Genomic DNA, 14,309 nt, shown 5'->3' with positions numbered 1-14,309 from the left:
CATCTGAAAATTACCAGTTTATCAGTGGTCAAGATGGTTGTTCACCTCATTGAGCTTTAACATCTTGATAGACACTTTTATGCTATGTTTTGCATTGATTAATAAATTTCATAACTTTCTTAAAAATGCACGTTCTCATCAAATTGTACACATTAAATATGTGTAGTTTTTTTGTATATCAACTGTACCTCAGTAAAGTTGTTAAGTATATAAAAATGTACGCTAAGCTTATTTTCACTTTTTATAGGTAAATGTTTAATTAATTTAATTTTGTTTAGTGGAGAGCATTCTTAGAAAGGTCTGTTTATATTTCAGAATCTTACAAGGAAACCAGATTAAGTCAATTACAAAGAAAGCATTCATTGGTCTTGAATCCCTTGAGCATCTGTAAGTATTTTGCATACATTTTGCTTACTCTATAAATAATCTTTGCTATTAGCAGAGGTTTTCATGACCATGTAAAGTGTTTATGTAACTTGATACAGAAATGGTGACTGATAATGTTTCATTTCTCTTTATTTCAGAGATTTGAACAATAATGCTATAATGTCTATCCAAGAAAATGCTTTTTCTCAGACTCATTTGAAAGAACTGTAAGTAACTTGTCTTTTTAAAATCACCAGTTGATCATTGTTCCTGCTTGTTGTGCTTAAAGTGTGATGGCAGTGACCCAAGTTATTTCCAAAAGCACACAGTTCAGGCAGGAAAAGAGAAAGTATTAATACTCAGTTATTTAAGTGGCTAGAGGTAATTTTGAAATAGCCAACATTGAAAAGCCCAGAATGTGTGGCACCAAGACCTTCTGTTTTGCCTGTTCTACCAATGCTTATAATTAGGAGACCTCAGTACTGCTCCTTATGCTTTATGTATACCCTACTGTTCCTTTTTGGATTATCAGAAACATGTGTTACCAGTTCTTAACACCTTGTGTGGGTTACAATAAAGGTATTATGTGATTTTGTTTTATAGTTTCCGAGGTGATTTAACAGTTAGTATAATCGTCAGAGAAGATTCTTTAACCTGTTCAAACTAGTAAAATGTCAAAATAGACAAGTGTGTGTATCATTTTATACTCTTTTTCACTGATGAGTTTTAAAAATTGCTCTTACTGGTTTCGGGATTTCCCTAGGGGATTGGAGGTTAGTTGGGCATTGGTATTATTTATATTTATGTATTTTATTTTTTTTTGGAGACAGTCTTGCTCTATCCCCCAGGCTGGAGTGCAGTAGTGCGATCTCGGCCCACTGCAACCTCTGCCTCCTGGGTTCAAGCGATTCTCACCTCAGCCTCCCGCGTAGCTGGTATTACAGGCGCCTGCCACCACATCCAGCTAATTTTTGTATTTTTAGTAGAGACAGGATTTCGCCATGTTGGCCAGCTGGTCTTGAAATTCTGACCTCAGGTGATCTGTCTGCTTCAGCCTCCCAAAGTGCTGGGATTACAGGCGTGAGCCACCAGTCCCGCCTGGTATTATTTTTAAACTCTATTGATTCAAATATGCAGTCAGGGGTAAGAACCACTAGATGATAGAAATTATTTTGCCTTGCCTGAGAAGCTACTCAAAGGATACTCTGTGGAGCAGAACTGGTTGATGAGAAGGTAAGGATAGAAATGCAGAATAAGCCTTTAGAAACTTTTAGAACAATTTGACATTACTGTGACACTTTTGTTGTAGTTTATAAAAGTATTGGTCTGCAGTGGATTGGAAATTTGAAAGACTAGTCCTTACCATGGATAATTTGAGATGCACTGGAAATGTGTGAGTTTTCAAACTGCCTAGGTTCAAATCCTTACTCCGTTCCTTACAACTGTGTGACAATGGGCAAACTGTTAGCCTACAACACAGTTTCTGTTCCCAGAATGGGAATAGCACCTCCCTCAGGGTTATGTGAAGATAAAGTGAGACAACTTGTTTACTCAAATATTTATTCATCATCTGCTATGTAGAATACTGTTCTGGATGATGAAAACAGTAGTGCACAAGACAGAGTCTCTGTACTCATAGCATATCACAGTAAATCCTAGTGAGGAAGATAAATAATAGACCAGTAGATATATAATATCTCATCAGGTAACAACTGAAGAAAAATAAAACTAGGTCAAAGGTATGAAGAGTGATGGGGATTGCTATTTTAGATAAAACAGTGAGGGGAAACTCTTTTGATGATACAGCATTTGAACCAGGACCTTAATGAAATGGCAAACCATGTGAACACTGAGTGAATGGCTTCCCAGGCACAAGGGATAGGAAGTAAAATGAGTTTAGAGAGTTAAGCAGAGTAGAATAATTAAATATCTATAATTTTTTTATATTAATCATCTTATTTCTCATTAGTCGTTCTCTTCATTTGTTCCAGTGTTTTCTTTTTTAATTTATTTTTTTTTTTGAGATGGAATCTCGCTCTTGCCCAGGCAGGAGTCCAGTGGCACCATCTCAGCTCACTGCAACCTCCGCCTCCCGGGTTCAAGTGATTCTCCTGCCTCAGCCCCCTGAGTAGCTGGGACTACAGGCGCCCGCCACCACGTGCGGTTAATTTTTTTGTATTTTTAGTAGAGATGAGGTTTCACTGTGTTAGCCATGATGGTCTCGATCTCCTAACCTCATGATCAGCCCGCCTCGGCCTCCCAAGGTGCTGGGATTACAGGCATGGGCCACCGCGCCTGGCCTGTCAAGATATTTTTTTTTTTTTTTTACCCCAAACTGCTCTGTTCTAACTTACCTTTTTTGTTGTTCTTGAAAAGCGTATCGAATTTACAGTTTTAATAGGTCCAACAATAAAATTATGTTCATATTTTTCTTTTTAAAGAGAGAGTTAGGAGGCAGATCATAATAGACCATGAGGAATTAGGATTTTTGCTTTCTTGGATGCATTAGGAAACTGGAGGGTTTTGAGAAAATGCTCAGCACAGAGCTTGGCACAGAGTAGAAGTTGAGTAATGTTAACAATAAAAACTAAAATTAAAATGTTATGAAAATCATCATTAGTTTTCTGCCAGATTTTTAAAGTAGATATTTTGATCTGTTGAGATATTTTGAGTTATTTCTCATAGGCTTAGTTTAATTATGAGTTGTGACTTACTACAAATTAGTATACTCCGCCCCCCCCTTTTTTTTTTTGCCAGTGATAACCTGAGAGCTAACAAGAAAGTTTTAACTGTTACGAGAACTCATTTTAACATAAAATTTAAACAGCAGGTCAAAGCAAATATTGCAGTCTCAATCTTCAGAGAGTCCTTTAGTAATTTGGGAGTTGTGACAAAGATTCTTTGCTTCACCAACCCGTAGGCAAGCCCTTAAACCTTCTCTTAGGCCTAGCTGTGTAAAATCCAATTTTAGCACAAACCCTGTAAAACCAGTTTAGCAAGAACTCTTCCACATTGTAGACCATTCCCAGGTGATGTCTGATCACCCTGGCCTGTCTTCAGCAAGAATCCTGTTAGGGTTTAGCCAGAGTCTTCCTTACTGTGGATGTTATTTTTTAGTAATTTCACATCCACTGAATGGGATGAAAGCAAACCCACCTTGCTCCTTGGCTGTACTTGCCCTTGCTGTTTCCCTACTGTCTCTCCCTCACTGAGTTGAACCCAGTCTCTCTCCCCAACTGCAACATCACATTGCTGTGGTCCCTATATCTATTGAGATGATCCTGAATAACGTCTACCTTACCATGCTTTAACAAGTATCACTGAGTAATTTTTTATTTAACAGTTATGGTGCTGTGACTCCGATAGGATCAGATTCATCATTGGACCCCCAGACCTCTCACCCAGGACCCCAACTGTGCACCTTTGAAGCCATTGTCTTCACTCCTGACTGATAGATCGGGGATCCAATGGTGAGTCAGGCTAATGAACCATTGCTCCGGACAAACATCTGTTGAAGCTGGTAAGGAAAGATTTCGATTCTCAAGATTGTGAATATATTCTCTGGAGTTGGGCTAGCGGCCAGACTTCTTTTGAAAGGTACCTCCTGGACTTGAAGGTCTTCTTCCTGGCTCTCTTTCCTGAGTGGGGTTTATTCCCTGACTCCCTGGACTAAAAGTCTTTGGAACTCTGTCAGGCTACTCTGTTCTCTCTAATGGATCCTACTTCTCCCATGGCAATTTCTCTGGCATCTGAATCCCCTCTGTTTGAGCCCCTGCTAACTATATTGCGCCACCACTGGTTCTGTCCACCTCCTCCTTGTTGGACCTTTATTGGCCTGTTTGGGATACTTGAGATCTCCCCAGACCGCATCTTGTAAGCTGTCTTTCTTCCCATTGCTACTGCTCCTTATTCCTCCTCTTACCACCTTTAATGTTCCCGCCAGTTCCCTTGAGCCCTTTGATATGACTCCCTTCAAATTCTTACATCCTCCATCCATCTGTCCACCCATTGCTAGACTTTTTCCTTCCCACTCTAGGCTCTTAGTCACTGGGACTGTAGGCCCCCCACCCTTTCCTGGGGATCTCTCAGGGGACTTGGGGACTCCCAAAAGTAATGACTTGAGGTTGAAAAGGAAAAAGAATAATTGGAAATAGACTAAGTATTTTATCTACACTCAGATGGACTTTGGAGATATCCAGACAGAGCCCCTAGATGTCTCTTCAGCCTCCATAAGATTACACATCATGGCAAAATAAAAGTCTTTGGTTTTTTTTTTTTTTGAGATGGAGTCTCCCTCTGTCACGTAGGCTGGAGTGCAGTAGCACGATCTCAGTTCGCTGCAGCCTCTGCCTTCTGGGTTCAAGCAGTTCTCCTGCCTCAGCCTCCTGAATAGCTGGGATTACAGGCGCCCACCACCACACTCAGCTAATTTTTGTATCTTTAGAAAAGAGAAGTGACCTCGTCCAATTTATGTTTTCTTAGGTATAATATAAGCTGGACTCAAAAAGACCTGGGCTCATATCCTAACTCTACTGTTTATTTTAGACATGATACTGAATGCCTCCAAAATCTCTGTTTCCATTTCTAGAAAATGGAATTGAAAATACCTACCTCAGCCAGGCACGGTGGCTCGTGTCTGTAATCCTAGCACTTTGGGAGGCCGAGGCGGGCAGATCACGAGGTCAGGAGTTCAATACCAGCCTGGCCAATATGGTGAAACTGTCTCTACTAAAAATACAAAAATTAACCAGGCATGGTGGCATGTGCCTGTAATCCCAGCTACTCAGGTGGCTGAGGCAGGAGAATTGCTTGAACCCGGTAGGTGGAGGTTCCGGTGAGCTGAGATCTCACCACTGCACTCCAGCCTGGGTGACAGAGCAAGACTCTGTCTCAAAAAAATAAATAAATAAATAAAGTATTTAGCCCAGTGCCTGGCCACAGACAAAACTTAATTCACAGTAGCTCCCTTCACTTCTATTTCTTCTGCTTCTTTCCATTCTTCATATACTAACCAAATCCTGACCACAAGTACTTAACAGAGTATATGGTATTCTCTCAACAAGTGTGTGGATAGATTATACTAAAATATTGCTAGTGGTTGTCTTTGAGTAGTGAGGATTTGGGGGGCTTTCTCTCCCTCTTGGTTTAGTGGTACTTTCTAATTTGCTACTATAATTATATAATTTTAATGGAAAGTATTTTAAAATTTATATGCAACTTTTTCATACACCTCCTATTATTGATGCAAAGCCTTGTGGGGAATACCAAAAAGTATAAAAAGAGATTTTAATAAATGTTGACCTAAAAAGTATTATAAATATGACTTTTAAAGTAACCAAAAGCAACCAACAATTCTCAGTAAAAAAGTTGCATTAGAGCCAGGTGTGGTGGCTCATGCTTGTAATGCCAGATACTCAGAAGGCTCAGGTGGGAGGATCCTCTGAGTCCAGGAGTTAGAGACCAGTTTGGGCAACACAGTGAGTTCCGTCTCAAAACACGGTTGCATTAAAGTTTCTGCAATAGCAGTTTGTTCAAACCAACTGTTAGAGAAAAAATTACTCAATGAAACTTGTTAAAGCATTATAAAAGCATAGTAATCTTTGCCAGTGCCTCTCTTGTTTAATAACAATATAAGTCAACTTTGAACAGTTGAACAATGTAAGTCAATTTTTTTCATTCTTAAAATTGAAACTTTGCCAGGCGTGGTGGCTCACGCCTATAATCCCAGCACTCTGGGAGGCCAAGGCAGGTGGATCATGAGGTCAAGAGATCAAGACCATCCTGGCCAACATAGTGACACCCCGTCTCTACTAAAAATACAAAAATTAGCGGGGCATGGTGGCACACACCTGTAGTCCCAGCTACTTGGGAGGCTGAGGCAGGAGAATTGCTTGAACCCAGGAGGCGGAGGTTGCAGTGAGCTGAGATTGCGCCACTGCACTCCACCTGGGCAACAGAGCGAGACTCTGTCTCAAAAAAAAAAAAAAAAGTTAAAATTGAAACTTGTGGAATCAGATCTTAGATACTTTATGCGAAACATTAAACTTGATAAGGATTGATCATGCACATAAAACAAGTTCTCAAAATAATTTACTTTCCCTGCTTCTAAGTGGATGGGACATTTAAGGGGTCATTGAGAGAAAATACTGATTTTTCAGATATGTTTTACAGGGTTATAAACGACAAATACTTTTTCAGGGCTCTTAGTTTAGATTGCATTACACATTGCATGGTGCTGAAGTGGGTTTTCTTTTTTTTTGTTTTGTTTTTGGGAGACAGTCTCACTCTGTTGCCCAGGCTGATGTGCAGTGGCGTGATCTCGGCTCACTGCAACTTCTGCCTCCCGGGTTCAAGCAGTTCTCCTGCCTCCGCCTCCCAAGTAGCTGGGATTACAGGTGCCCACCACCACACCCAGCTAATTTTTGTATTTTTAGTAGAGACAGGGTTTCGCCATGTTGGCCAGGCTGGTCTCGAACTCCTGACCACAGGTGATCTGCCCGCCTCTGCTTCCCAAAGTGCTAGGATTACAGGTGTGAGCCACTGAGCCTGGCCTAGTGCTGAAGTGTTTTTAGTGTTGATGAAATAATTTGACAATAGTTATATGTTGTCTACAACAAAGATCTCTCAATGCTCCAATATATAGTAAGAGTTTCCCCATACTTTCATGGGAAATATTTAAACCTCAAAAATTTAAAGGAAGGTACAATTAACACCCCTATACCCTTTATCTAGATTCACCAGTTGTTAACTTTTTGCTAAATTTGTTCTATTTCCCTCCCTCCTCCTCTCTCATTTTATCTCTTGCTCTCTCTCCACATACACACAACTATATATATACACATACACACAGTTTTTTCGCTGACCATTTAAAAGTTGCAGCCATGATGACACTTTACCTCTAAATATCTCAGCATGTATTTTTTAAGAACAAGTACATTTTCTAACGAAGACATCACTATTACCACACCCAAAGAAATTAACATTGATAAGATAATATTAACTAATACACAGTCCATACTCAAATTTCCCCAATGTTAAAAAAAGTCCTTTGCAGATGGTTTTTTTCAATCAAGAATCACACATTGCATTTTATTGTAATGATTCTTTAATCATCTTCAAAATAGACCCCTGGCCACCCTTGTTCCCCTCTCTCTTTTTTAGTGCCTTTCATGAGGTTGATATATTTAAAGAATTTTGGCTGACAGTCTCAATTTGTTTTCTCATGATTAGATTTATGTTAAATGTTTTCGGCAAGAATAATGGATAGGTGTGTGGTAAGGTTTAATACCGAAGACATTTAGAATGAAAAGGAAAACAAAGGATGCTTTTCCTCTTTTCTTTCCTGCAGGATTCTGAACACAAGCAGTTTGCTCTGTGACTGCCATTTGAAGTGGCTACTTCAATGGTTGGTTGATAATAACTTTCAACATTCTGTGAATGTAAGCTGTGCACACCCTGAATGGCTAGCAGGACAAAGCATCCTGAATGTGGATCTGAAAGATTTTGTCTGTGGTTTGTATTTTTGTTTTAAAATTTTATATATTACACAATTATAATCTTAACAGAATTAAAAAAATTAAACCAGAATAGTTTTCCACTAGGAATTTTTGTAATCATACAGTTTTAATTGCCATTAAAAATGATCACAGGCATTTTAATGAATGAAGGCTTTTCTCTTTTAGGGGGATTGTTAACCTTAGGTTAGGTATTTGGTAGTCAGATTCCTGAATCAAGCAATATGGGTTTTTTTATACGAATATTTTTAGTAGATCTTGAAAAGTGCCACCAGGTACTTTCCAAAAAGATAGCACTAGTTTAAAGTTGTCACCAGCAATGTAAGAATATACTGATTCTGTGTGTTTCATATTTTTTATGCAGTTTCATAACATTAAAGTGGCAGAGTTTTGTTTTTTTCCTTGAGGGGAGAGAGATAGTCATAGACAAGTTGTCCTGATTCTAGCACTTGCAATTTCAAATATACTTTTTTTTTTTTTTTGAGATGGAGTCTTGCTGTGTCACCCAGGCTGGAGTGCAGTGGTGTGATCTTAGCCCACTGCAACCTCTGCCTCCTGAGTTCAAGCGATTCTCCTGTCTCAGCCTCCTGAGTAGCTGGGATTACAGGCGTGTGCCACCATACCCGGCTAATTTTTGTATTTTTAGTAGAGACGGGGTTTTGCCATGTTGGCCAGGCTGGTCTTGAACTCCTGACCTCAGGTGATCTGCCTGCTTCTGCCTCCCAAAGTGCTGGGATTACAGGTGTGAACCACCGTGCCCAGCCAATTTCAGGTATACTTCTATATTATTCTTTCTCAATTTGGAAAATTTTCCTTTACACTTAAATTTCCTTTAGGCCGGGCACGGTGGCTCACACGTGTAATCCCAGCACTTTGGGAGGCCGAGGCAGGTGGGTCACCTGGGGTCTGGAGTTCGAGACCAGCCTGGCCAGCATGGCGAAACCCCGACTCTACTAAAAATACAACAATTAGCTGGGCATGGTGGCACACGCCTGTTATCCCAGCTTCTCGGGAGGCTGAGGCAGGAGAATCACTTGAACCGAGAGTTGGAGGTTGCAGTGAGGCAAGATTGTGCCACTGCATTCCAGTCTGGGCAACAGAGTGAGACTCTGTCTCAAAAAAAAAATTTTTTTTCTTTAAAGTGGAATGACTGATTCTTAGCTTTACATAGGAGAACTTTTAGATCAGTGTATCTATGTTGCATATCCCTAGTATCTCTGATCATTTGAGTACCTATATATTGCCAAATCCGTTTTCACAGTGTACTTAAAGATGGTTGGAACAGAACACACACTTGGAAGTTCGGGCTCACAAAATACATCCATTGTTTTTTACAAAGTTTAAAGAAGAAAACAGAATCTAGTAAAGGTTAAATTCTGCTGACATTGCCACACATTCCCTTTTTACTTAGTTTTAAATATAGACATACCATATATTTTTTCCTCCCCTTCCACTTACTGCTTTTATGGCACAATGAAATGTTATCCAGTGGAGATACTGGTTAAGAATTTATATACCTGCTTCTCTCAATCAGTCCAATAACATTATTAATTATGAATCCATATTTTATTAGCCAGTCCTAAGCCAATCTTCAGTTGGACATTTGACCTATTTGGATTTTTTCACTACTTCAGGTGAAACCTGTGCACATACAAAATGCTTTCAAATAATTTGTTTTATTAGGTATTCTCTGTGAAATATAAATCATTCATAATCCCCCCATTTTATATTGGCACAGAAAGGATAATGGTTACATATATACATATATTTTTTGAGACAGAGTCTCGTTCTTTTGCCCAGGCTGGAGTGAAGTGGCGTGATCTTGGCTTACTGCAATCTCTACCTCCCGGGTTCAAGTGATTCTCTTTCCTCAGCTTCTCAAGTAGCTGGGATTACAGGCAGCCGCCACCTCGCCTGGATAATTTTTGTGTTTTTAGAAGCGACGGGGTTTCGCCATGTTGGTCAGGCTGGTCTCGAACTCCTGACCTGAGTTGATCCACCCACTTCGACCTCCGAAAGTGTTAGGATTACAGGCGTGAGCCACTGCGCCTGGCCATATACATGTTTATCTATCACATACATATATACAAGGGGTAACAGAAGTAGAACTTGTCTTGAAATCCTAATAAAAGGTTTCTGTTTTTCCCCGATAACTGATAATGCTTGAGAAATACATTCTGAGCACACAGGTGACAGTAAGGGAAAGTGCTGGATCCTGAAGTCAGGAAACCTGAATTCCAGTCCAGGCTCTGCCACTGACTGACATGTCTTTGAGCAAGTCATTTGAATTTTCTGGGCCTCATTTCCCCCATTAAAACAGGGGAATTGGACTCTAGCTCTGTAGTCTCTTTGAACTTTAATATGCCACTTTGTAAACAGAACACACAATTTTATAGTATTTGTTTTAAAATTGAATCTAAAGCAAAAATAAATAACTGACTTGGCTATGGATGCATTTTTTTCCCCTTAGATGATTTTCTCAAGCCACAGATAAGGACACATCCTGAAACCATAATTGCTCTAAGAGGCATGAATGTGACTCTGACATGCACTGCAGTGAGCAGCAGTGATTCACCCATGTCCACTGTGTGGCGCAAAGACAGTGAAATCCTGTATGACGTGGATATTGAGAATTTTGTTCGTTATCGGCAGCAAGCTGGAGAAGCTCTGGAATATACTAGTATCTTACATCTTTTCAATGTGAATTTCACAGAGGAAGGAAAATATCAGTGTATTGTTACTAATCACTTTGGTTCTAATTATTCTCAGAAAGCCAAACTGACTGTAAATGGTAAGGAATTATGCTCCTTGTTTTATTTTAGTTTAGAAGGATTTTTCATGTTCAGTTTTGAATTGCTTGAGAGAATTAGGCTAAACCTGACATTTAAGTAGGACTCTTACTCTTATTGTCTTTTGAGTTGTGATAACTTATCAGGTGGGTGGGATTTTTGGATTAGTCAGTCTGCCCACTTATGGTCTCTAATTGGTCTTTGATTGAAGGGTAAATGCTATGGTCCTAGGAGATGTGCTACTTTCGCTGCTGTTTATGCTTTTGAAGACATTCTTATGAAATTCTCAGTTTTCATTCCAGAACCATAAATCTCTCTTGATAACTATGAAATTTATTCTTGATGGGCCTTCTAATAACTGGGAATATTTAGGACATTTTTGGGTCTAATGGTCATTATCATTGTCTAAATGTAGTTACACAGGATCATTTGTGTGTGTGTGTATTTTTATTTATTTTAATTTCTCTTTTTTTTTTTTTTTTTTTTTTTTGAGATGGGATCTCACTCTGTCGCCCAGGATGGAGTGCAGTGGCATGATCTCGGCTCACTGCAACTTCCGCCTCCCAGGTTCAAGTGATTCTCCTGTCTCCTGTAATTTGAGTAGCTGGAATTACAGATGTGTGCCACCAGGCCCATCTAATTTTTGTATTTTTAGTAGAGACGAGGTTTCACCATTTTGGCCAGGTTGGTCTCAAACTCCTGAGTGCAAGTGATCCGCCTGCCTCGGCCTCCCAAAGTATTGGGATTACAGGCATGAACCACTGCACCCAGCCTTATTTCAGTACCTTTTGGGGTACAAGTGAGTTTTTTTTCCCATGGATGAATTATAGTGGTGCATTCTGAGAATTTAGTGCACCCATCACCGAGTAGCTTACATAGTATCTAATGTGTAGTTTTTTATCCCCAGCCCCCGCTCACCCTCTCCATTCTGAATCTCTAAAGTCCATGATACCACTCTGTATGCCTTTGTGTACTCATACTTAGCTCCCACTTATAAGTGAGAACATATGGTGTTTGGTTTTCCACTCCACACAGGATCATTTTAAAAATGAATACTCTTCTTTCCTGCAAAAGTTTCTCAAAAACAGCTTGATTTATCTATTGCCTATCAAATTGAATAACTACAACATTTTAGGGTTTGTACAACCAAAAGATGTACTTATGTTTCGCTTCTGTGTTTTTTAATGATACTTTTGAAGGCATAAATTTTTTTTAGCATGCAGTTTCCTTGATAGCTTTGTAGATGTTGGTTTGGGAACATTTTTGAGATGGAGTCTCACTCTGTCATGCAGGCTGGAGTGCAGTGGTGTGATCTCGGCTTACTGCAACCTTCACCTCCTGGTTTCAAGTGATTCTTCTGCCTCAGCCTCCCAGGGAAGCATCATTTAGCTTCATAAGTGAGAGAGTCATAGTAAATATCAGGTTCTAAAATATGAAGTTCAAAGGTGGTTTGTGGCCTTCTGCTTTCCCTAGTTCCAGCTGATGATTAAGTGTATCATGCATCCTAGAAGACACAGTCATCAGTGTGCTCCAAATACTCTGAGGTTCTGGAAGAAAAGATGTTCTCAAAACCATGTTCACTCTTGGCTGGGTGCTGTGGCTCAGGCTTGTAGTCCCAGCACTTTGGGAGGCCAAGGTGGGAGGATAGCTTGAGGCCAGGAATTTAAAGCTGCAGTGAGCTATGATCGCACCACCATACTCCCGCCTGGACAGCAGAGCAAGACCCTATCTCTAAAGTTTTTGTTTTTTTAAATTTATAAAACTATATTCACTCTCAATCAGAGAGCCTGTCTTTACAAAGAAATGGAACATTAGGGGGTGTTTTGCCTACCAGACTCTTTCATGCCTATTTGTATGCATATATGTGTCTTTGTTCCCTTGCCCACTTTTTCTTGATCTTTCTGGAAACAGAGATGCCATCTTTTCTGAAAACGCCAATGGATCTGACTATTCGCACTGGTGCCATGGCCAGATTAGAATGTGCTGCAGAGGGACACCCTGCACCTCAGATTTCCTGGCAGAAAGATGGTGGTACTGACTTTCCTGCGGCTCGAGAAAGACGCATGCACGTCATGCCCGAGGATGACGTCTTCTTTATTGCCAATGTGAAAATAGAAGATATGGGAATCTATAGCTGCATGGCACAAAATACAGCAGGAGGTCTCTCAGCAAATGCTTCCCTAACAGTGTTAGGTATGTTTACTGCTCCATGGGTCCCTGCTTTTGTTGGAGTCTTTGGGAGCTACTCTTGGTCTTAATGAGCAAGAAAAATAAGTTTGAGATTACCTCTGTGATTCTTAGATCTTTATCTTATTTCACAATTTTATGCAAGATTATGTCAGTCTAGGAATTAGTGGGTCAGATAACTGAAATGTGGGAAAATACATAGGGCAAAATTAGGTAGGCATCCTTATCACAATAATTGAAAGTTCAAATTCCTTTATCAACTTATCTTTTTAAGTCCCTCTCTGTAAGGTTTCTATTTCATGTAGGTGTGTTTACTATTCAGTGAGTTTGTATTGAGAGTTCCACTGTTCTTTTAGGAGTATCCCAGCCATTTGATGCTGCTTCACTTATTACTTGATAGGAACCTAAGACTATTTAACTGTTTGCTCCTAGTTCACTTTCAAAAAAAATTTAATACAAAAAAAAAAAAAAAAAAGATGTGTTTTCTAGTTAGAGTTTCTGCTTTCCTTTTCAGTGTGTTCTTCTTAACCCTATTTCTGGTAAAATGCCTTTTTTCCTAAAAATTTCCCCCGGCTAGCCTGGGTTTTTTTTGTTGTTGTTGTTTGTTTGTTTTGTTTTTCTTCCTTATTACAATACTTTTCTTCGTGGAACTCAAATCCAGGGTAAATTCTACTTTCCAGTTCTCTATTTTCCTAGATGTCAGTTATTTTTTTTTTTTTTAAGTTTGTTGGTTTGTATTGTTTACATGTATAACCAGAAAAATAAGAAGTCATTTATTTATTTATTTATTTATTTATTTTTTATTTATTTTGAGACGGAGTCTCATTCTGTTGCCCAGGCTGGAATGCAGTAGCGCAATCTCAGCTCAGAGCAACCTCCACTTCCCGGGTTCAAGCGATTCTCCTGCCTCAGCCTCCTGAGTAGCTGGTACTACAGGCATGTACCGCCGTGCCCAGCTAATTTTTGTATTTTTTTTTAGAGACGGGGTTTCACCATGTTGGTCAGGCTGGTCTCGAACTCCTGACCTCATGATCCGCCCGCCTTAGCCTTAGAAAAATAAGTCATTTATTGTTTTAAAATGTTAAGATATACAGAAAATTAGGAAAAGGGGAGGAAAGTCACTCAAATACATAGGGATTTTAGCATATTCTAGACTCTCTCCTCTCACTTTTATGTAGTTAAATATACCTACATTTTTTTCATTTAATACTGTACCACAAGTTACCTTGTTATTAAAGTCTTTGTAAAACATCATGTGACTATACTATAATTTACTTAATAATTTTTATGCTAGATTTTAAAATATTTTTCTTTATTCTTTAAAGTTACAAATTTTGTATTAAACATCTTTGCATATAAATCTTTGAATTTTTTTTTTAAGTTGTTTTTAATCTTTTTTAATGGGTCACCCCTACTCACCCCCTCCAGCTGTTGCAGCTGCCCTGAACTTCTT

At 39.3% G+C, this 14,309-nt stretch overlaps 1 protein-coding gene across 3 annotated transcripts in view; it reads left to right on the top strand.

Annotated features, from left to right (window-relative positions):
- The window catches only part of LRIG2 (leucine rich repeats and immunoglobulin like domains 2), a 61,021-nt gene that overhangs the window by 33,022 nt on the left and 13,690 nt on the right, over positions 1-14,309 (top strand). For all 3 annotated transcript variants that reach the window (XM_058439449.1, XM_032154965.2, XM_032154966.2), the window contains exons 10-14: positions 316-387; positions 525-593; positions 7,715-7,878; positions 10,351-10,671; positions 12,581-12,862. In XM_058439449.1, the coding sequence (XP_058295432.1) occupies positions 316-387; positions 525-593; positions 7,715-7,878; positions 10,351-10,671; positions 12,581-12,862 (908 nt within the window). The remainder of the gene's footprint in view (positions 1-315; positions 388-524; positions 594-7,714; positions 7,879-10,350; positions 10,672-12,580; positions 12,863-14,309) is intronic.

The sequence above is a fragment of the Hylobates moloch genome, unplaced genomic scaffold (assembly GCF_009828535.3).
Source record: "Hylobates moloch isolate HMO894 unplaced genomic scaffold, HMol_V3 SCAFFOLD_5, whole genome shotgun sequence".
Classification (NCBI taxonomy): domain Eukaryota; kingdom Metazoa; phylum Chordata; class Mammalia; order Primates; family Hylobatidae; genus Hylobates; species Hylobates moloch.
The sequence above is the reverse complement of the archived record's forward strand: the minus strand, read 5'-3'. Positions and strand labels throughout refer to the sequence as shown.